Source organism: Gigantopelta aegis, chromosome 8 (genome assembly GCF_016097555.1).
Source record: "Gigantopelta aegis isolate Gae_Host chromosome 8, Gae_host_genome, whole genome shotgun sequence".
In the NCBI taxonomy this organism is placed as follows: domain Eukaryota; kingdom Metazoa; phylum Mollusca; class Gastropoda; order Neomphalida; family Peltospiridae; genus Gigantopelta; species Gigantopelta aegis.
Window position 1 is genome coordinate 12,475,986 of NC_054706.1, and position 16,534 is coordinate 12,492,519.

General features: G+C 36.7%; 1 protein-coding gene across 1 annotated transcript; it reads left to right on the forward strand.

Moving 5' to 3' along the window:
• Positions 1-1,003: 1,003 nt before the first annotated feature.
• LOC121380260 (voltage-dependent anion-selective channel protein 2-like) lies at positions 1,004-16,300 on the forward strand. Its single transcript, XM_041509104.1, has 9 exons — positions 1,004-1,092; positions 4,302-4,373; positions 5,835-5,969; positions 9,190-9,310; positions 10,903-11,013; positions 12,564-12,680; positions 13,341-13,491; positions 13,886-13,943; positions 15,002-16,300. The coding sequence occupies exons 2-9, from the start codon at positions 4,310-4,312 to the stop codon at positions 15,091-15,093; spliced, it is 849 nt and encodes a 282-aa protein (XP_041365038.1). The 5' UTR covers positions 1,004-1,092; positions 4,302-4,309; the 3' UTR covers positions 15,094-16,300.
• The last annotated feature ends 234 nt before the right edge of the window (positions 16,301-16,534 follow it).

The window sequence follows — 16,534 nt, forward strand, 5'->3', positions numbered from 1 at the left end:
TTTGAAACAAGCCATGGACAAGTTAGTGTAAAAGGTTGCCGTCATTACAAGAAATGTCTCCGGGTTATTATTTGGAGATATTTCTGGTTCCCAAGAAGGATACGGACGGATTTAGCACGATCCACAATCTTGCGTTTTTCAACCGGTGTCATCTAGGGCCTACATCCTCATTACACTTTTAATTATTTGTGATAAATAAATTGAAGATATATTTAATCAATCCCACATATATAACTGTAACATAATAGTCTTCGCTTGATGCGCGGTCGGTCCAGGATCGATCCCCGTCGGTATTTCTCGTTCCAGCCAGTGCTCCACAACTGGTGAAACAAAGGCCGTGTATGTACTATCCTGTCTGTGGGATGGTGCATATAAAATATCCCTTGCTGCTAATCGAAAAGAGTAGCCTATGAAGTGACGACAGCGGGTTTCTTCTATCAATATCTGTCACGGTCCTTATATGTCTGACACCATATAACCGTAAATAAAATGTGTTGAGTGCGTCGTTAAATAAAACAGTTCTTTCTTTTAATTAACTTGAGAATATCATCTTTTATATCCTGGCACTAGGACGTCAACAAAGTCTATCTAAGAATATGGCCTTATATAATTAGCACTTCCAAGCATCATTGGCAGTCTGCAGATAAAATTGTTTTGTCAGTATGACCTTTTATTATATATGTAAGTATGACCTTTTATTATATGTGTAAACAATGAAAGTGCAAACGATATTTTGGTAGAATGCATCCAAATTTTGCAAATATTGGTTGTCATAAATATGACTGAAGGTGAAATGTATAAACATTTAGGAAACTTTATTTACTTCCGGTTCAAGGTAGTAAAAATAAGTATGGCGTGAAACCAAAATTATGAATATATAAAGTCACTTTTTTTTTTCATTTTACAAATAAAAGTGTTTTCAATTCTAAATTAAACGATTGTAAACTATTTCCAAAAGTATCTTAAAATAATATGTATATTTTTTAATACCAGAGGACGCCGTGATGACGTAGTAAAATACCCCGCTCGGTAGTCTTTCCGCAAGCATCGGTGACCTTGTGCGTCTGTGTGTTTGACTTCACGTTTTCTTAGGTATGATTACGGCGTAATGCGCAAATAACTTGTCATGCCAATATAGTGACATTAATTGTATCAATTTGAGATATCGAAATTTTACTGGAAGTGATAATCTTGTAGTCAAAAATCTAGCATACTCTTGGTAATGAGGAAGAACGTGCATGCTTTCTGTTTCGTTGGCCATGATTTTTGGGCAGAGAACTCTTGATATGTTCAAACCTGTTACAGTGTTAGTTTTTTTGGGGAAAAACGGCCATCGTTCCTGCTCAATATGTATTGATATATGAGTAGCTTGAAAGTAAATCACAATTTCAGGACGTGCGTTACTTGCACTCCGAATTAGCCGACCTCTGCCGGTAACAAAATTAAACAAAATTATGAAGTTCAGCTTTGCATTTTGCAAATCGAGAATTGTTATAAAACCGAATAATTTTCAAAATACACATCGTGGTCTGGACAAAGCATGTTTAATCCAGATAAATCGGTGAATATTTTGTTTTAGAAATTTGATAAGCGACTGATAAGTTAAAAATTGAGTAGCAACTGCTATGTAGGAATCGTAGGCACTTCGTACCATCGATGTACCAAACTGCGTTCACCTAACGACAAAAACATGGAGACTATATTAACGTAAAAAATCTACAATGTGGACATAAAACAAATCCATTCTAGTAAACAAAAGTGAAGCACCCTCCAGTAAACAGGAAAGTGCAACGTTTCTAATTGCATTCAGGTGCATTTTTTTGCAAAAAGTATCGTACAGGACATGTGCTGTTCGTCATTTACCATTTTTAAGGCCACTATGAAAAAAATGTTTCTGAAATATGTACAGTGGATGAAAACTTGTTTCATATTTTTAAAAAATGATAAATTCAGTTTATCAAGCGTTCCGATCTTGTCCACGTTTTTCCAACGCCCATCGCTAAAAGTTTTATAGACAGTTGTCTACAATTGTTATGAATGGATTATGAATACTATTCACAATAGTAGAGGCACAAAAATGTAGCATACCTTTTGCAGATTGAATTTCATCATTGAAAACAAATTCTAACAATAGGGGTCTAAAAATCATCGATATTAAATGATTTGGCCTTATTGATCTGGCACGTGTGACGTCATGTTAATCCATGATTTCATCTTCCTCCTTTTTATTATTTAAGTCAATTTCTAAGTTGTATGGACCCAATTTCAGTAATTTTTTGGAATAAACAAGAACAACTACTTTTTATCAAGCAATCGATGAAGATGGAAATAATTTTTTTTTATCCCACATAGGGGTACGGATCGTCGTCCTCTAGTTCATCTAAGGCATTTGAAATCGGAATATTTTTTTTTACCATTGCATCCGGAATATCGTCCCATGCTTTCTTCACCCATCCACATACAACTTTAATTCCTGGGCGCTTCAAATTCCCTCCCTTGGTTAATTGTTTTGTTCCTTCTGTCATCTTCATTCCACTGTTTCCTCATGTTGCATTTAAACGGCTTGTTTAAACGCAGATCTAGTGGTTGCCACAGAGAAGTTCCTGCGGGGATGACTGCTTGGTGTGTTTTCATGCTTCGTAACTTTTTCTTGATGCTGTCCATTAAATGAACACGAAACATATCCCAAAGCAACCGAGACGGGTGATTCAAAAGTGCCCTGGGCCTTTTATTCCACACATCCATTAGCCAGTGGTGAAGAATTTCCTCATCGCATCGACCCATCCCTTTGGCTGTGCGGCTACGAGAACACCCGGCGTCTTTTCCTTTGACAGTTTTCCGTTTAAAAATCACCATGGGTTTTAACTTAGTTCCGTCTGCCAAACAGGCCAAAACAACAGTGAAATGAGATTTCTCTGCACCACATGTGTTAATAGACCGTTTTTTCACCTTTCACTTGGGACAGTTGAATTTGCAGGTATGTCAGAAAACATTGGAGTTTCATCCATATTACCAATACTCGGCAGTGAATATAACATTTTTTTCTATCATCAATCGTCAAAACGTGTAAAACTTTAACACTTCGTCATCGACGTCTTTGGGCAACTTCTGCGCAATGCGTGTTCTTTGACGCAGTGCAAGTCCGTGTTGATTCATGAATCTGGTGCAACATCCAGCTGAAGCTTTGAAGTCCAATGTTTGTTAAGCAAATTTAGCAAGAGTTAGGGCCTTGATGTGTACAGACGTCCGTGTTACAATGTAACCATTTTGCCAAAGTTCCAGGATCCACTCGTTCAAGTAATTTTCCATACCCGCATATGGACTAGCATTTGATCGCATCTTCTTGAGTGTTTTGGTGCATGCTTGAAGTTTTTCCTTCTTACATCTCCAATCTAGCACTAATTTTTTGCTAACACCGGATTCACGTTCTGTGGCAGTTATTGTTTTTTTCGGCAAAGGCAGTAACCTTAAAGCCGCACACCCTAATTCCATCCAGCGAAAATAATAATTTGGTTAATCTGCAAACCTTAACACACTTAGATCACTTTTTTATCAAATGGAGTGAAAAAGCAGGTTTTATATCGATAAATACCATGGGAATCCCCATGTCTCAATTGCTTGAAATAATTTTGAAAGTTTGTATTCTGATGTCACCGGTAGATGTAGCTTGAAGCACAACAATGCCTACGTCACGACAAATTTCACAGACTTGGGGTGCGTTCTTTTCACCTCTCCTGGACATGTTCCAACTGTTCTGTCCTGGTTGTATCCCCTCTCCAGATATCGTAGGACTTAGCAAAATTATTGGTTTTAAGGGTTTGTAACGTTTTGTATTGAGATACTTACTTGTCTGAACTTTATTGTTGCTGAAAATATTCTCGAACTGTGAAGAAAAATCTCACAAATGAACAACAAATCGGATGTTGATTGCGCGAACCGTGCACGAGAAAACAAACGGAACCAAAATGATAACGGTCACGTTGTATACCAACGTCTGTGACATTGAAATGGAAATATCCCCTCTAAAAATAGATTAGACCTTGTCTGCTCAACTTTTTTTTCTCAAACGCACGTGAGTTTCTCAGAAATACGAAAAATGCATTTTGTGGTATTACAAACACCAGGATTACCAAAAAACACTTCAGGTGAATGGAAATGTATATTCTAAATAATAAACTAAGTAAAGTGCAGATTTTTTTTTTTTTTTTTACACCAAACCTATTTTATGATACATGAACATATAGAAGAAACATTTAATGTAAGGGATTCTAGTTTCAACTTTTTTTCTTTTATTATTTCAGTTTGCAAGATGGCACCTCCAGGTTATGGTGATCTTGGAAAATCTGCACGTGATTTATTTTCCAAGGGTTACAGTAAGTATTATTTTGTTTGTTTTCTAAATGTGTTTTTTTCATGAGATACTCAAACTTAATTAAAAAAAATTCTTTAAACTATTGGAGTGGACTACATGATTAATTTTTGACAAAAACCAAGTTGAGTGGGTACAAGTGTATAATTTTAACTCACATATATTCACTTAAATGTTTTATAAATACATAAAATAGTTCATATTTGAATTCGTAAGTATTATTTTCCTGGGTTTTTCTAATTTTTATGCTATTTTAGTTCGGTTTTTCTAATTTTTCTACTTTATATCAGTTAATGTTGATTAAAATTAAGAAAGAAAAAAAAGTTGTGTTTACTTACATGCAGTTGTGACCAACTGTCAAGTGTCTATTATTTCTATTAACAGTGATTTTCAGATATAAATTTTTATTTTTTTAATAACTGATTCATATCCCAATATTTGTTGATTTTCACGGTGGTATAACTATCAAATTTATTATCAAATTAGCTGTCACATACAGTTATCGATCCCTGAAAATGACTGATGTACCGTCAGTGTTGTTAAGCAAAAATACTTGCAGAAAACCAAAATTCCAAGGTATTTTCTATTGAAAAACTAAAGCAGCCATACTGTCAGTCAATCTATTTCCTGTCTGATATTATTATTTCCTGTGAGTGCTGTGTGCAAAACAGCGGGAATTATGAATTGAGGAATGCACTGTATACAACGATCAGTATGTCGACTGCAGTAGTCGGAAGGTTAATGACCATTATTTACGTGTTTTTTTCTCTTTTTTTTTAATCCCACTGCCTGCTTTCCTTTCTCTTCTTTGAATTCCATCTCATTTCTTCCCGATCTGGCAACAACTCCTATCTTTCAACTTCTTTTGCTGTCCACCTCCACATCCCAGTCCTTGTCTCTCCAACCGCGACAGGTGTTTGTCTCTTGTGGCTATCTGTGCCACACACCTGCCATTCCCCATCAGCTTTTAGCTGTGGGCTTAGTCTGACCACTTCGGGGAGTGTTCAGTAGTTACTTCTGGCATTGTTAAGAGGCACTTGTAACCACCTACTATGCACCCCTACTACCGGTGGTCGTTAGTTAGTGCCGTGGGTCAGCCCAGCTTTATTAGCGGCAGAGGACGAGTATGCCAGGTGGGTGCATGGAAATGCACAGAGACTCCACCCGTGGAGGAAGTTGAGACAGGTAAGCGATGGTGTGAACAGCTCAGAAGACAGTCGGAGGAAACTGACAGAAAGGATCGTGGGATAGATGAGAAAAATAAATGAATGTGTGAGCCAGCTTTGATGGGATTTGAACCACTGTCGTCAGCTTGATTGTCCAGCAGCTTATCCACTAGACCACGGAGCTCACTATTATTTACGTCTTTATTAATAGAACAATATTTTTAATTACAATAACTGAAAATTAGATGATGAGTTTTCAATGGTGTTCGGTATATTAAATGTATAGTTTCTATCTTCAGATTATGGATTCTGGAAGCTGGAGGCGAAGACAAAAACTGAAAGCGGTGTAGAATTCACCACGTCGGGTAGTTCCAGTTCCGACACAGGCAAAGTGTCGGGCAGTCTGGAGACGAAATACAAGTGGTCTGATTATGGTAATAAATTCACTTGTTTAAATAAAGACATTGCTTGTGAACAACAATCCTCATCCATAGTGTCCTTAACCTGGCCATGTTGCCGACATTCAGTCCCATACTAATGACAGTGTTCGATTTTGAGGAGAGTCCAGGAGCCCAAGGATCGCAAACATCATAGGACTCTCTAGCTTGGCTAGAATATGAGCCGGCATGGCTCGTAAAAATTATTTATACAAATTACATTGATTCTTTGAAATGACAGTCAGCATATATCTCAAACCACAGCCTTGAATAGCGATCTTTTCCATGGTTTCATGCAAAAATTTACTTTATCTTCTGTTCTACTGGAGACACACTGCAGGGCTCACTGGGGTTGGTGGCGGGCTCTAAAGCTTTGCAAACAGGGAGTCCTTATGGCACTTAAGTTTGTTTATCCACAATCGCACACCGCTAATGACATTCATATTATAGTTACATGCCAATTTATCGGTTCCCTTTTCACACAAATGTACTATAGATTACATTTTTCAAAGCTAACTCGGACACTTGCCAATTGCAATTTGAAGATTGTGTTATATTCTTGTTAAACCACATTGGTGATTAGTTGGTGTCATTGGCTGTAGGATTGATGTTTCTCTGAACTAATTAATGTCACTACCCTCTACCCTGCTTCCCAAGCCTTTCTGGACAAAAACTAATTTGAGAATATTTAATTAAAACCAAACATACCCTAAGTACCCCAACCAGGTGGTTATATACTACTCAAAAGAATTTAAGGGTCAAAAATTTATAACCAAATAAGTTTCAGAGTGTATTAGATTGATGATGTAAACTACACCAAAAATTTAATTTATTGTTCCATATTTACAAATAACCACAAATAAACGTCACTGTATACAAGAAAGTCACATGACATGCTGTCAAAGTTGAAGGTTGTCAAACATGGATTTTACACATTAGAACATTCGTTTAATAGTGTGTGAATCCACCCCTGGCGCGAATACACTTGACACATCATTGCCTCATGCTGTTGATCAGACGTTTGAAGAACTCTTGGGGAATGCCCTGCCACTCTGCCATAAGAAGTTGACCCAGATCATGAAGGTTGGCCGGAGGGGCATGGTTATCTCGAACTCTTCCTGCCTAATTCGTCCCAGGCGTGCTCTATTGGGGCCAATCCATCCTGGCGATACCTTGTTGTCTGAGAAAGTCCGTTACCACCCTGGCGCGGTGGGGTCTGGCATTGTCATCCTGCAGAACTGCCCCGCCGCCAATCTGCTGAAGGCCTGGGAGAACCAACGGCTGGATAATCTCATTTTGATAGCGGATTCCATTCAGATTGCCATCCACCACATAGAGGGGGTCCTGTGGTGGATAGAGATGCCACCACCGAACCGGTGACGTTGTCTAACGTTAACGTCAGCGAAGCGCTCCCCCGGACGTCTGTAGACACGAACCCGACCGTCGTTGAACTGGAGACTAAACCTGGGCTCATCAGTGAACATCACTCGACCCCACTGAACACGTTGCCACCGCAGATGAAGTGTGCACCAGTGACGTTTGGCCGTTCTGTGACGTGGTAGGAGTGGTTGTCGAACAGCCTGGCGACGGCAGTGTAGATTATTGGCTCTCAGACGATTGCGTATGGTTTGATCAGACACTCGAGTTCCAGTAGCAGTCCGCAGATTGTCACGTAATCGGCGTGCAGTGGTTGTGCATTGACGTAGAGCCATATTGGTGATGTAGCGGTCCTCTCTATTTGTAGTGCTTCGGGGTCTTCCCGAACGTGGACGATTTCGAACAGAATTCGTTGCTTGGTACCGTTGCCACAGTCGGCCAACGACACTCTGACTGACACCAAGTCTCAGAGCAACATTTCTTTGCGTATTGCCATCCTGAAGCCAAGCAATAGCCCTTCCTCAATCTTCGATAGTCAGTTGAAGTCGTACCATTGTCGAATTTGGAGTGTGCACCGTACACGAACGCAAGCTCCAATTATACGGAAATTCAGCATGGGAACATGGAATACACATGCAAAGCGTGCAAATGAAGCGCTTTGTGAAAAAGCAAGTTATGGGCACTTAGCAGACCTTTCGCTTTCGCCCTAATTTACGTGCAAATGTAAGCATGTTTTCGCCATTAGAACTAGTCGACAGTGTCAATGACAGTGGATTTTAATTCATTTATGGGTTGCTTAGACCCACTTTCGTCAAAATGGAACAATACCATGCGTGACATTATGGTCTAGCTAATATAATTGACATTCAGAAAATAATGTCGAAAATATCGTCTGACCCTTAAATTCTTTTGAGTAGTATATAAATGGGTTTGAAATGTTTTGAAATTGAAACCTGCATTGCATAGCTTTCGACAAATTTTAAACAGCAGTCATCTTGTAAACTATGATCTGTATAAAAACTAAAGATATATCTTATTAATTTCCAAGATTTTAGGGTACATAATTTTACCCTCTGGAAGAAACCTGGACCCCCACCACCACCACCACCACCACCACACCTATCCCAAGCAAGTATTTTGAAGACATTGGTTTGTGCTTGTACGGCTTTTTCTTCTGTGAGTGGTATATAAAGTTACATGCATCATGTAGTAATGCTTGTGGATTATCATTTATGCTAGCTGGAAACTTTACTCTACTTACAATCAAGTCCCTCCACATCTTATCCGTTTTGATGGCAATGTGGTCTGTTTTATCTGATAATGGTTGGATACTTCTTAACGTTATTATTCATTCCTTAATCGTTAATGACCAAACACTATTATGTATGACAGGTCTTTGTGGCGTCATGGTAGGACATCGGTCTACAGGCTGGTAGGTACTGGGTTCGGATCCCAGTTGAGGCATGGGATTTTTAATCCAGATACAGACTCCAAACCCTGAGTGAGTGCTCCGCAAGGATCAATGGGTAGGTGTAAACCACTTGCACCGACCAGTGATCCATAACTGGTTCAACAAAGGCCATGGTTTGTGCTATGCTGCCTGTGGGAAGCACAAATAAAAGATCCCTTGCTGCTAATCAGAAGAGTAGCCTATGTAGTGGCGACAGCGGGTTTCCTCTCAAAATCTGTGTGGTCCTTAACCATATGTCTGACGCCATATAACCGTAAAAAAAAAATGTGTTTAGTGCGTCGTCAAATAAAACATTTCTTTCTTTCTTTCTATTATGTAGGTTAAGTATTACATGCATGTTAATACATACTCCTTTTGTTTGATTTTCAGGACTGACATTCACAGAAAAGTGGGACACTGATAATGTTTTAAAAACAGAAATCACCATTGAAGACCAGTTGGCCAAAGGCTTGAAACTGGCATTTGATACGTCATTTGCACCACAAACTGGGTACGTAGGGGAAAGGTGTAGCTTTCTGTACATACAACTGTTGCTCAATAAAATAAAAAAAACCCACCAAAACTTACATTAATCTTTAAAAGATTACTACAAATTGTGAGTAATAAAAACCACCTGTACAGTTTTGGTTATGTATGAGAATCAAAATCTCTCTCTTCCCACCCCACCCCCCCACCCCCCCACCCCCACCCCCAGAAAAAACAACAACAACCCCAAAACACCACTTAACTTTAAGGTACAGTTGATCAGCATTTTAATAGTTGTTTTAACATCATCTAACAAAGTATTGCACCACAGAAGGGTTAATGTGTGGTATTCCATTAAAATGTACCATGTAAACTACATGTAACATTAAACTTCAAAATTGTACATATTGCAGGGTTCATAGCTGTCTTTAAATTCCTTGAAAGTCTGAATTTAAAAAAAAAATTTTTTTTAGGTCTTTGAAATTGTAATAAAAGTCTTTAAAGTCTTTAAATTCTCACAAATCATAGCCAAAGCAAAGGTAATATCTTTTACAGTTGCATGCACTTGATATTTTCCAGTTACAAGGTTTAACCTGTCATACATGGAAAAAAAACAATTTCTTACCATGGCCAGCAATGTAAACAAACTGATTTGGTATTTTTATTGCATTCTATTGTCTTTGACTGCTGTGTAAAAGTCTTTGAAAAGTCTTTTAAAATGGTAGGTAAATGTCTTTGAATTTGTTTGGTCTTTAACCTTCTGACTACTGCAGGCGAGATATCTCGCCCGACGTCACGTCAGTCGATATAATGTACACTGTATACAGTGCATTCCCCAATTCATATTTCCCGCCGTTTTGCACACGACACTCACCGGAAACGGAAATATAATTAAAGAAAAAAGTATTTTTTTCAAAATGGTGGTTTTTGTTTTGATTTTTTCAATTGAAAATACCTTGAAATTTTGAGTTCAAAAAGTGGTTTTCGGCAAGTATTTTCGCTTGACAACAATGGCGGCACGTCGCGGTAATTTTTTTAGCTGATTGTAACAGCTAATTTCCATAATAAATTTGATCGTTTTACCAACAACGAAAATTACCAAATATTGCAATATGAATCGTAGTTTGGGTTTAAAAAAAAATTCTGGTCAGAAAACCACTGTTATCGGGAATAATGGACATAAATACTGGACAGCTGGCCACAAATGCCCGTAAGTAAACTCAACTTTTTCGATTTTTTGCCTAATTTTAATCACCATTAGCCGATCTAAAATAATAAAAAATACAAAAAAAGACACGAAAATAATACTTACCAATTCATATATGAACTTTATTTCATGTATTTATCAAACATTTAAGTGAATATATGTGAGTAAAAATTATAAACTTGTACCCACTCAACGTGGTTTTTGTTAAAAATTAATCCAGTAGTCTAAAGGTTAAGGCTATGAACCCGGTATTAGAACACACACAGGTAGTGATTTTCATGTTGTCTGGTGACTGTCTAATTTTAGAATAATGTGTAGCTTTTAAAAAAAAGTTAATTCCTAATGAGTACCACTATTCCTTGTGGATTTTTCATTGATGTGTGTGTTATTTATGGAATTATTTATTTCAGTAAGAAGAGTGGTAAGATCAAGACCGGATACAAGATGGATTACTTGAATCTCAACTTTGATGTTGACTTTGACTTTGCTGGTCCTACTCTCCATGGGGCTGGAGTCTTCGGGTAGTTTAACGTTTTTCTTTGTTTAACTGTAAAATACAATATTATTAAGATGGTCTTTTGATTATTGCCATTGTTACAAAGAGAATAACGAGTTAATGACATCGGATATTGGCTTTAACCTGCCGAGCGGAATTTCTCATTCGCCCTGAACAGGATAAAGCCAATGTCCATTGTCTTTAACTAGTTATTACCTTTATCCTGCAGACCATAAAAATTAAGGGGAAAAGCTGTTATTTCTCTTCTTTCAGCCACATTGTATGATGATGTAGAGGTCAAATGAGTGATTTTGTAATATAGCTATGCATCTGTTGTCATACGAGTGACATCAAGAGTCATATCCTGCTACTATAGTACGTATCTGACTTCATCATAATCTGTTAATAAAAACTGGTTGCAGGATAAAATGTATTTTACTGTTGGAGTCCTTTTGACAAACTTTCTGAATGTATTTTCTTATTTTGAATATCTGTATATTCAATGCGTTTCTGATTGTCCTAATGTTTGTAGTTCTAAGCTAAAACTATATATATTTTTTTGTACATAAAAAAATTGTACGGTAAAGTCCAGTTTTGGCTACTCCAAACATTGAGAACCAGAAATGCATTGCAAGTGAGAATATAAGGCAGTATTTGGTGAACAAGGGGAAGGATTTGGCTCAGTCGATAGTGTTCATTCACCTGAGATCCTTGGGTCGTAGGATTGAACAACTGAATAATGGAAAGTTACCTGCTTGTTATTTTCATCTATGACACCGGCCTCGGTGGCATCGTGGCAGGCCATCGGTCTACAGGCTGGTAGGTACTGGGTTCGGATCCCAGTCGAGGCATGGGATTTTTAATCCAGATACCGACTCCAAACCCTGAGTGAGTGCTCCGCAAGGCTCAATGGGTAAGTGTAAACCACTTGCCACCGACCAGTGATCCATAACTGGTTCAACAAAAGCCATGGTTTGTGCTATCCTGCCTGTGGGAAGTGCAAATAAAAAATCCCTTGCTGTCAATCGGAAGAGTAGCCCATGTAGTGGCGACAGCGGGTTTCCTCTCAAAATCTATGTGGTCCTTAACCATATGTCTGACGCCATATAACCGTAAATAAAATGTGTTGAGTGCGTGGTTAAATAAAACATTTCTTTCTTTTTCATCTATGACAATTACCATGTTTCACACTTGATAGCTGCTGAACAAATGTGTTGGGATTAATCAACTTTTTTTCCTCCCTCATCCATATGTTTTCCTTTGTTTGACGGCCAATAGCTAATATATTTTTTTATACTTGGATGTCATTAAAACAAATTCATTTCATTCCTATGTTTACCTTTGACAGCCGGTAGCTGATGTTTTTTTCACCGTGTGATGTCGTTGAATATTCATTCATTCATTCATTTCAACCAGTGCACAATGACTGGTATATCAAAGGCTGTGGTATGTGCTATCCTGTCTGGGATGGTTCAAAATTATAAAATGTTGCACATCCATTAGCCAATGATTAATAAATCATGTGCTCATTCATTCATTCATTTTTTAACAAACATTCCTTTTCTTTTTCTGTAGCTATAATGGCTGGCTGGCTGGATATCAGATGTCCTTTGACACATCAAAATCAAAGCTTTCCAAAAGTAACTTTGCTGTGGGATACACACAGGGAGACTTTACACTTCATACAAATGTGTGAGTATTTAAAGAGGTGTTTCTTAATTGGTTGGATCTATAATGATCCATACCAGTTTGTTGCTGGTGTTTTGGATGTTTCTGTAGTTTTTATTAACTATTTGTAATATTGTTGATATAACAATTTTTATGATGATTGAGTCATTCAGTTATCAATTTATGCCAACTTATGATATGATGCAATTATCATAAATTGAAAATGTTTTTTAATTTTTTCAACACTTATTGAGGTATTTGTACCTGGAATGTCTACTAAACTTTAGTGAATAGTAATTTTAATTACACCACCCCCCCCCCCCCCCCCCCCCCCCCCCCCCCCCTCCCCCTCCCAAATCTCCAAAATGTTTTTTGTCATGTTAGGGTTCAGTAAATTTTTATTAAATTGCTTTATTCATGTATTTGCTGTCATCTTTCTTGAATTGATATCCACTATGTATTACATAGACATAGTAAATGTTATATTTTGTTGGACAAAATACGGTGTGTGACACTGGTAGTATTTAAAACAGTTTCTTCTTTATTCAATCTTTAATTTTGTTAAAATACTAGAATTTTTTTTGGGGTGTTTTGTTTCAATACATTATTTAATTTTGTTTACTTTATTTTGTTAACCAAGATCTTGTTTTAACCAAATATTTTTAATCCAAATTGTCTACCCAGTAATGATGGTCAGGAGTTTGCTGGTTCCATCTTCCAACGAGTGAATTCTGAGCTGGAAACTGGCGTCATGCTGTCATGGACATCAGGAACGAATGCAACCCGATTTGCCCTCGGTGCAAAATACACTTTAGATAAAAATTCAACCCTAAGTGTAAGTATATAGCATTCTTTACGAGAATTGTTGGCTGCTTTTGATTCATCAGATTTGTCTTTTCGTTTGTAGAACATTTAGTGGAAACAAATCTGTCATATTTCTTAAAAAACTTATTCCAAAGATCAACTCCAATTAAATATGAACAGTAAACTGCAAGTTATTGCTATTATGGTCATCATATGAATTCCTGTTCTTTAAAATGTGGACTATTTTTTTTTTTCATTTTAAAATTCATTCCGCAGTAACTCCAGGAGCGTATTTCATTATTGAGTATGTCTTGTTTCAGTGTGTCTTGAGCATTGATGTAAATGTAAGTGTTCCCATCAATGATTGTGTCATTTTCCTCATGCTCATACTTGTATTTTTTAAATGTAGTTTTGTTTTGTTTTAGGCAAAAGTAAATAATTCCAGTCAAATTGGTCTTGGCTTTACACACAAATTGAAAGATGGTAAGTCATACATTTTTCTTCATTTATAATTTTTTATGTACATCATAACTGCATTATACATAACAATTTCTCATATATATTTCCCAAATAATTATTTGGTAAGCTTTGACTTTGTCTCGCTTTTACAAAGTATTACTTCTATGACTAACTTTTGCGTTTGTTTAACGATAGTGTCGCATTTAGATCAGTTTCTCACAAACTGTAAGTGCCATGTCAATTCATCTTGGTTGTACCTATGGATGTTCCACATGGTGCACCAAAACCTTTATGGTCAGCGAGATAAAAAGAACCTCATGAAAGTTTGCTCTTTATGGAGATGAAAAATCTTAAATTATTTTGATTCTTGATTGCTGTTCTTGTCCTTGTGCTTTCATGTAAAACTTACATTAAGCCTCTAAAGCTTTCTCCAATCATTGTCCAAGATAGGTTTCCTCATTGTAGTTAGATATTTCTCTTTTGCAATTTCATATTACCAAAACTTTCCTGGAAACCCTAAACCAGTGTATCAAAAGCCGTGATATGGACTGTTGTGACTATAGGAAAGTCATTTAAAATAATCCTTGCTGCTTTATCGGTAGATGTAGTTTGGGAATGGCACTTTTTCTTTCTGTGTTGGCTATTCTGACAATTAAAAAAAAATGGCTGTGGCGAAAATATGTCACAGAAAAATAATCTTAACAGCATTTTTTGTGGCAGTGTTGTGGTTAATGTGCAAGTGAAGTTTAATTTGTCAGTATTACCAAAAAATAATAGAGAAAAATGACAGAAAATTGTAAGTTTAATGGAAAAGTAAATGCAATAGAAATTGGGGAACAACCTTCAGCCGACGCCATATATCCGTAAATAAAATGTGTTGATTGCGTCGTTAAATAAAACATTTCCATTAAAACCTTCAGCTTTGTTGATAGCTGTGTTTCCAGGGTTGTGTTTGACATCAAATAGCCATAGCTTAACATGGTGTCTAACAAATATTCGTTTTACTTATATTTTATTCAGTGGTTTGTTATGTTCTCAGTAAATTAAAGTATTACAAATTAAATGGTTTTGTTTGTTCTCAGGAATGAAGCTGACCCTGTCCACGTTGATAGAGGGCAAGAACTTCAATGCAGGAGGACACAAGCTCGGCCTTGGTTTGGATCTAGAGGCTTAACAACAGCCACTGCTGCCTGTGTTTGTAGACTCTGCTAAACATTGTATATTTAATGCTGGTGATTCTTCATTATCCATTCTCATGGGAAACAGAATTGGTATCCCACGATAAAAGACAGTTAAAATTTCTAGCCAAGACATGCGGACGACTCAGGCTTATAAAATCTTTTGTGTTCAAAGTGGATTTGACTGGTGACGCTTACTCAGTAATAGTATGGCAGTATGAGTTAAAACCCTTTAGATTCCAAGGTTTTGTAAGCCTGGTGCTATGGTCTGTTAAAAACCTAAACTGAAACTCCATACTTTACATTGTTTTTGACCACCTGGATAGTTTGCATTACCTTGGAATAGTGATTTCTACTTTGTACATGATTGTGGATGCAAAATGTTTTCTAAGCCTGAGGCGAGGTTTTTTAGCATGATCTTGCCAAAGTTTGTATTGTGTGTACTTTTCATCAATTCTATTGGCTCCCTTTTTGCTTGTCCAAGAAAAAAGGCAAATAAAGTGACAGCCGTGTGTTATTCCTGAAATTATAAGCAGATCCTGTATTTATGTATGCTTTTGTTAAAAAAGACTTAGTGAAGCTTCAGTATTTTATTTATAGACAATAGGAAAGGTTTCAAAAATGTTATTTTAAGTGTATTGCAACCATATTTGTGTTAAATATTAAACTAGTATCGATTCAGTTTGCTGTGACTGTTTATATAATCTAAAAGAATGGGTGGTGTAAAAAAAAAATCTGAAGTTCAGCAGCCACATGTTAAAATATATTTCATTACTCTCTTCATCTACATTATAGTCTGTAATTCTGCTGTAGTTCAGGTCAATATGAACTTTGACTGGATTATGCTAAATTAGTCGCACCAATCTAATTAAATTGTACAGTGTATTTTTGTGATACTATTCTTTGTAGTGTTGCCAAGGGTTTTGCCTGATTCTTTCTACATTTCATCTTAGATGAAGTCTTGTGGATTGCAGAAACTATATTGATACATGATTGTGGTTCTATAACTGGATTGTTTACAACTGCCACATGTTCAAATGATTTCAAGTTTTCTGTAATAACACCTTCATTTCTGAAAAATCTATTGACAGCACCTCCTTGATACGACCAAGACTGAGAGACAGTAGGATTTGACTTGAAAATGGGCAGAATTTTAAAAATAGCAATTAGTAAAATAGTTAATAGAATAAATGTTTAAAAAAAGAAAAGAAAAAAAGTTACAAGCCAAAAATAAAAAGAATTGACTGCTCGGCCAAATATTTACATAATTTGGAGTATTTTAGAAGGACGGTCCAAAATTAAATAAGAGAAAGGAGAGAGGATCGGACTATTTCATAATTTAATTTAATAAAAAAAAAAAAAAAAAAAATTCTACATAAACTTTGGAATGCAGATCTAAAAGTTTAAAGTCAGATCGATATGTCCACATGAGTGGCC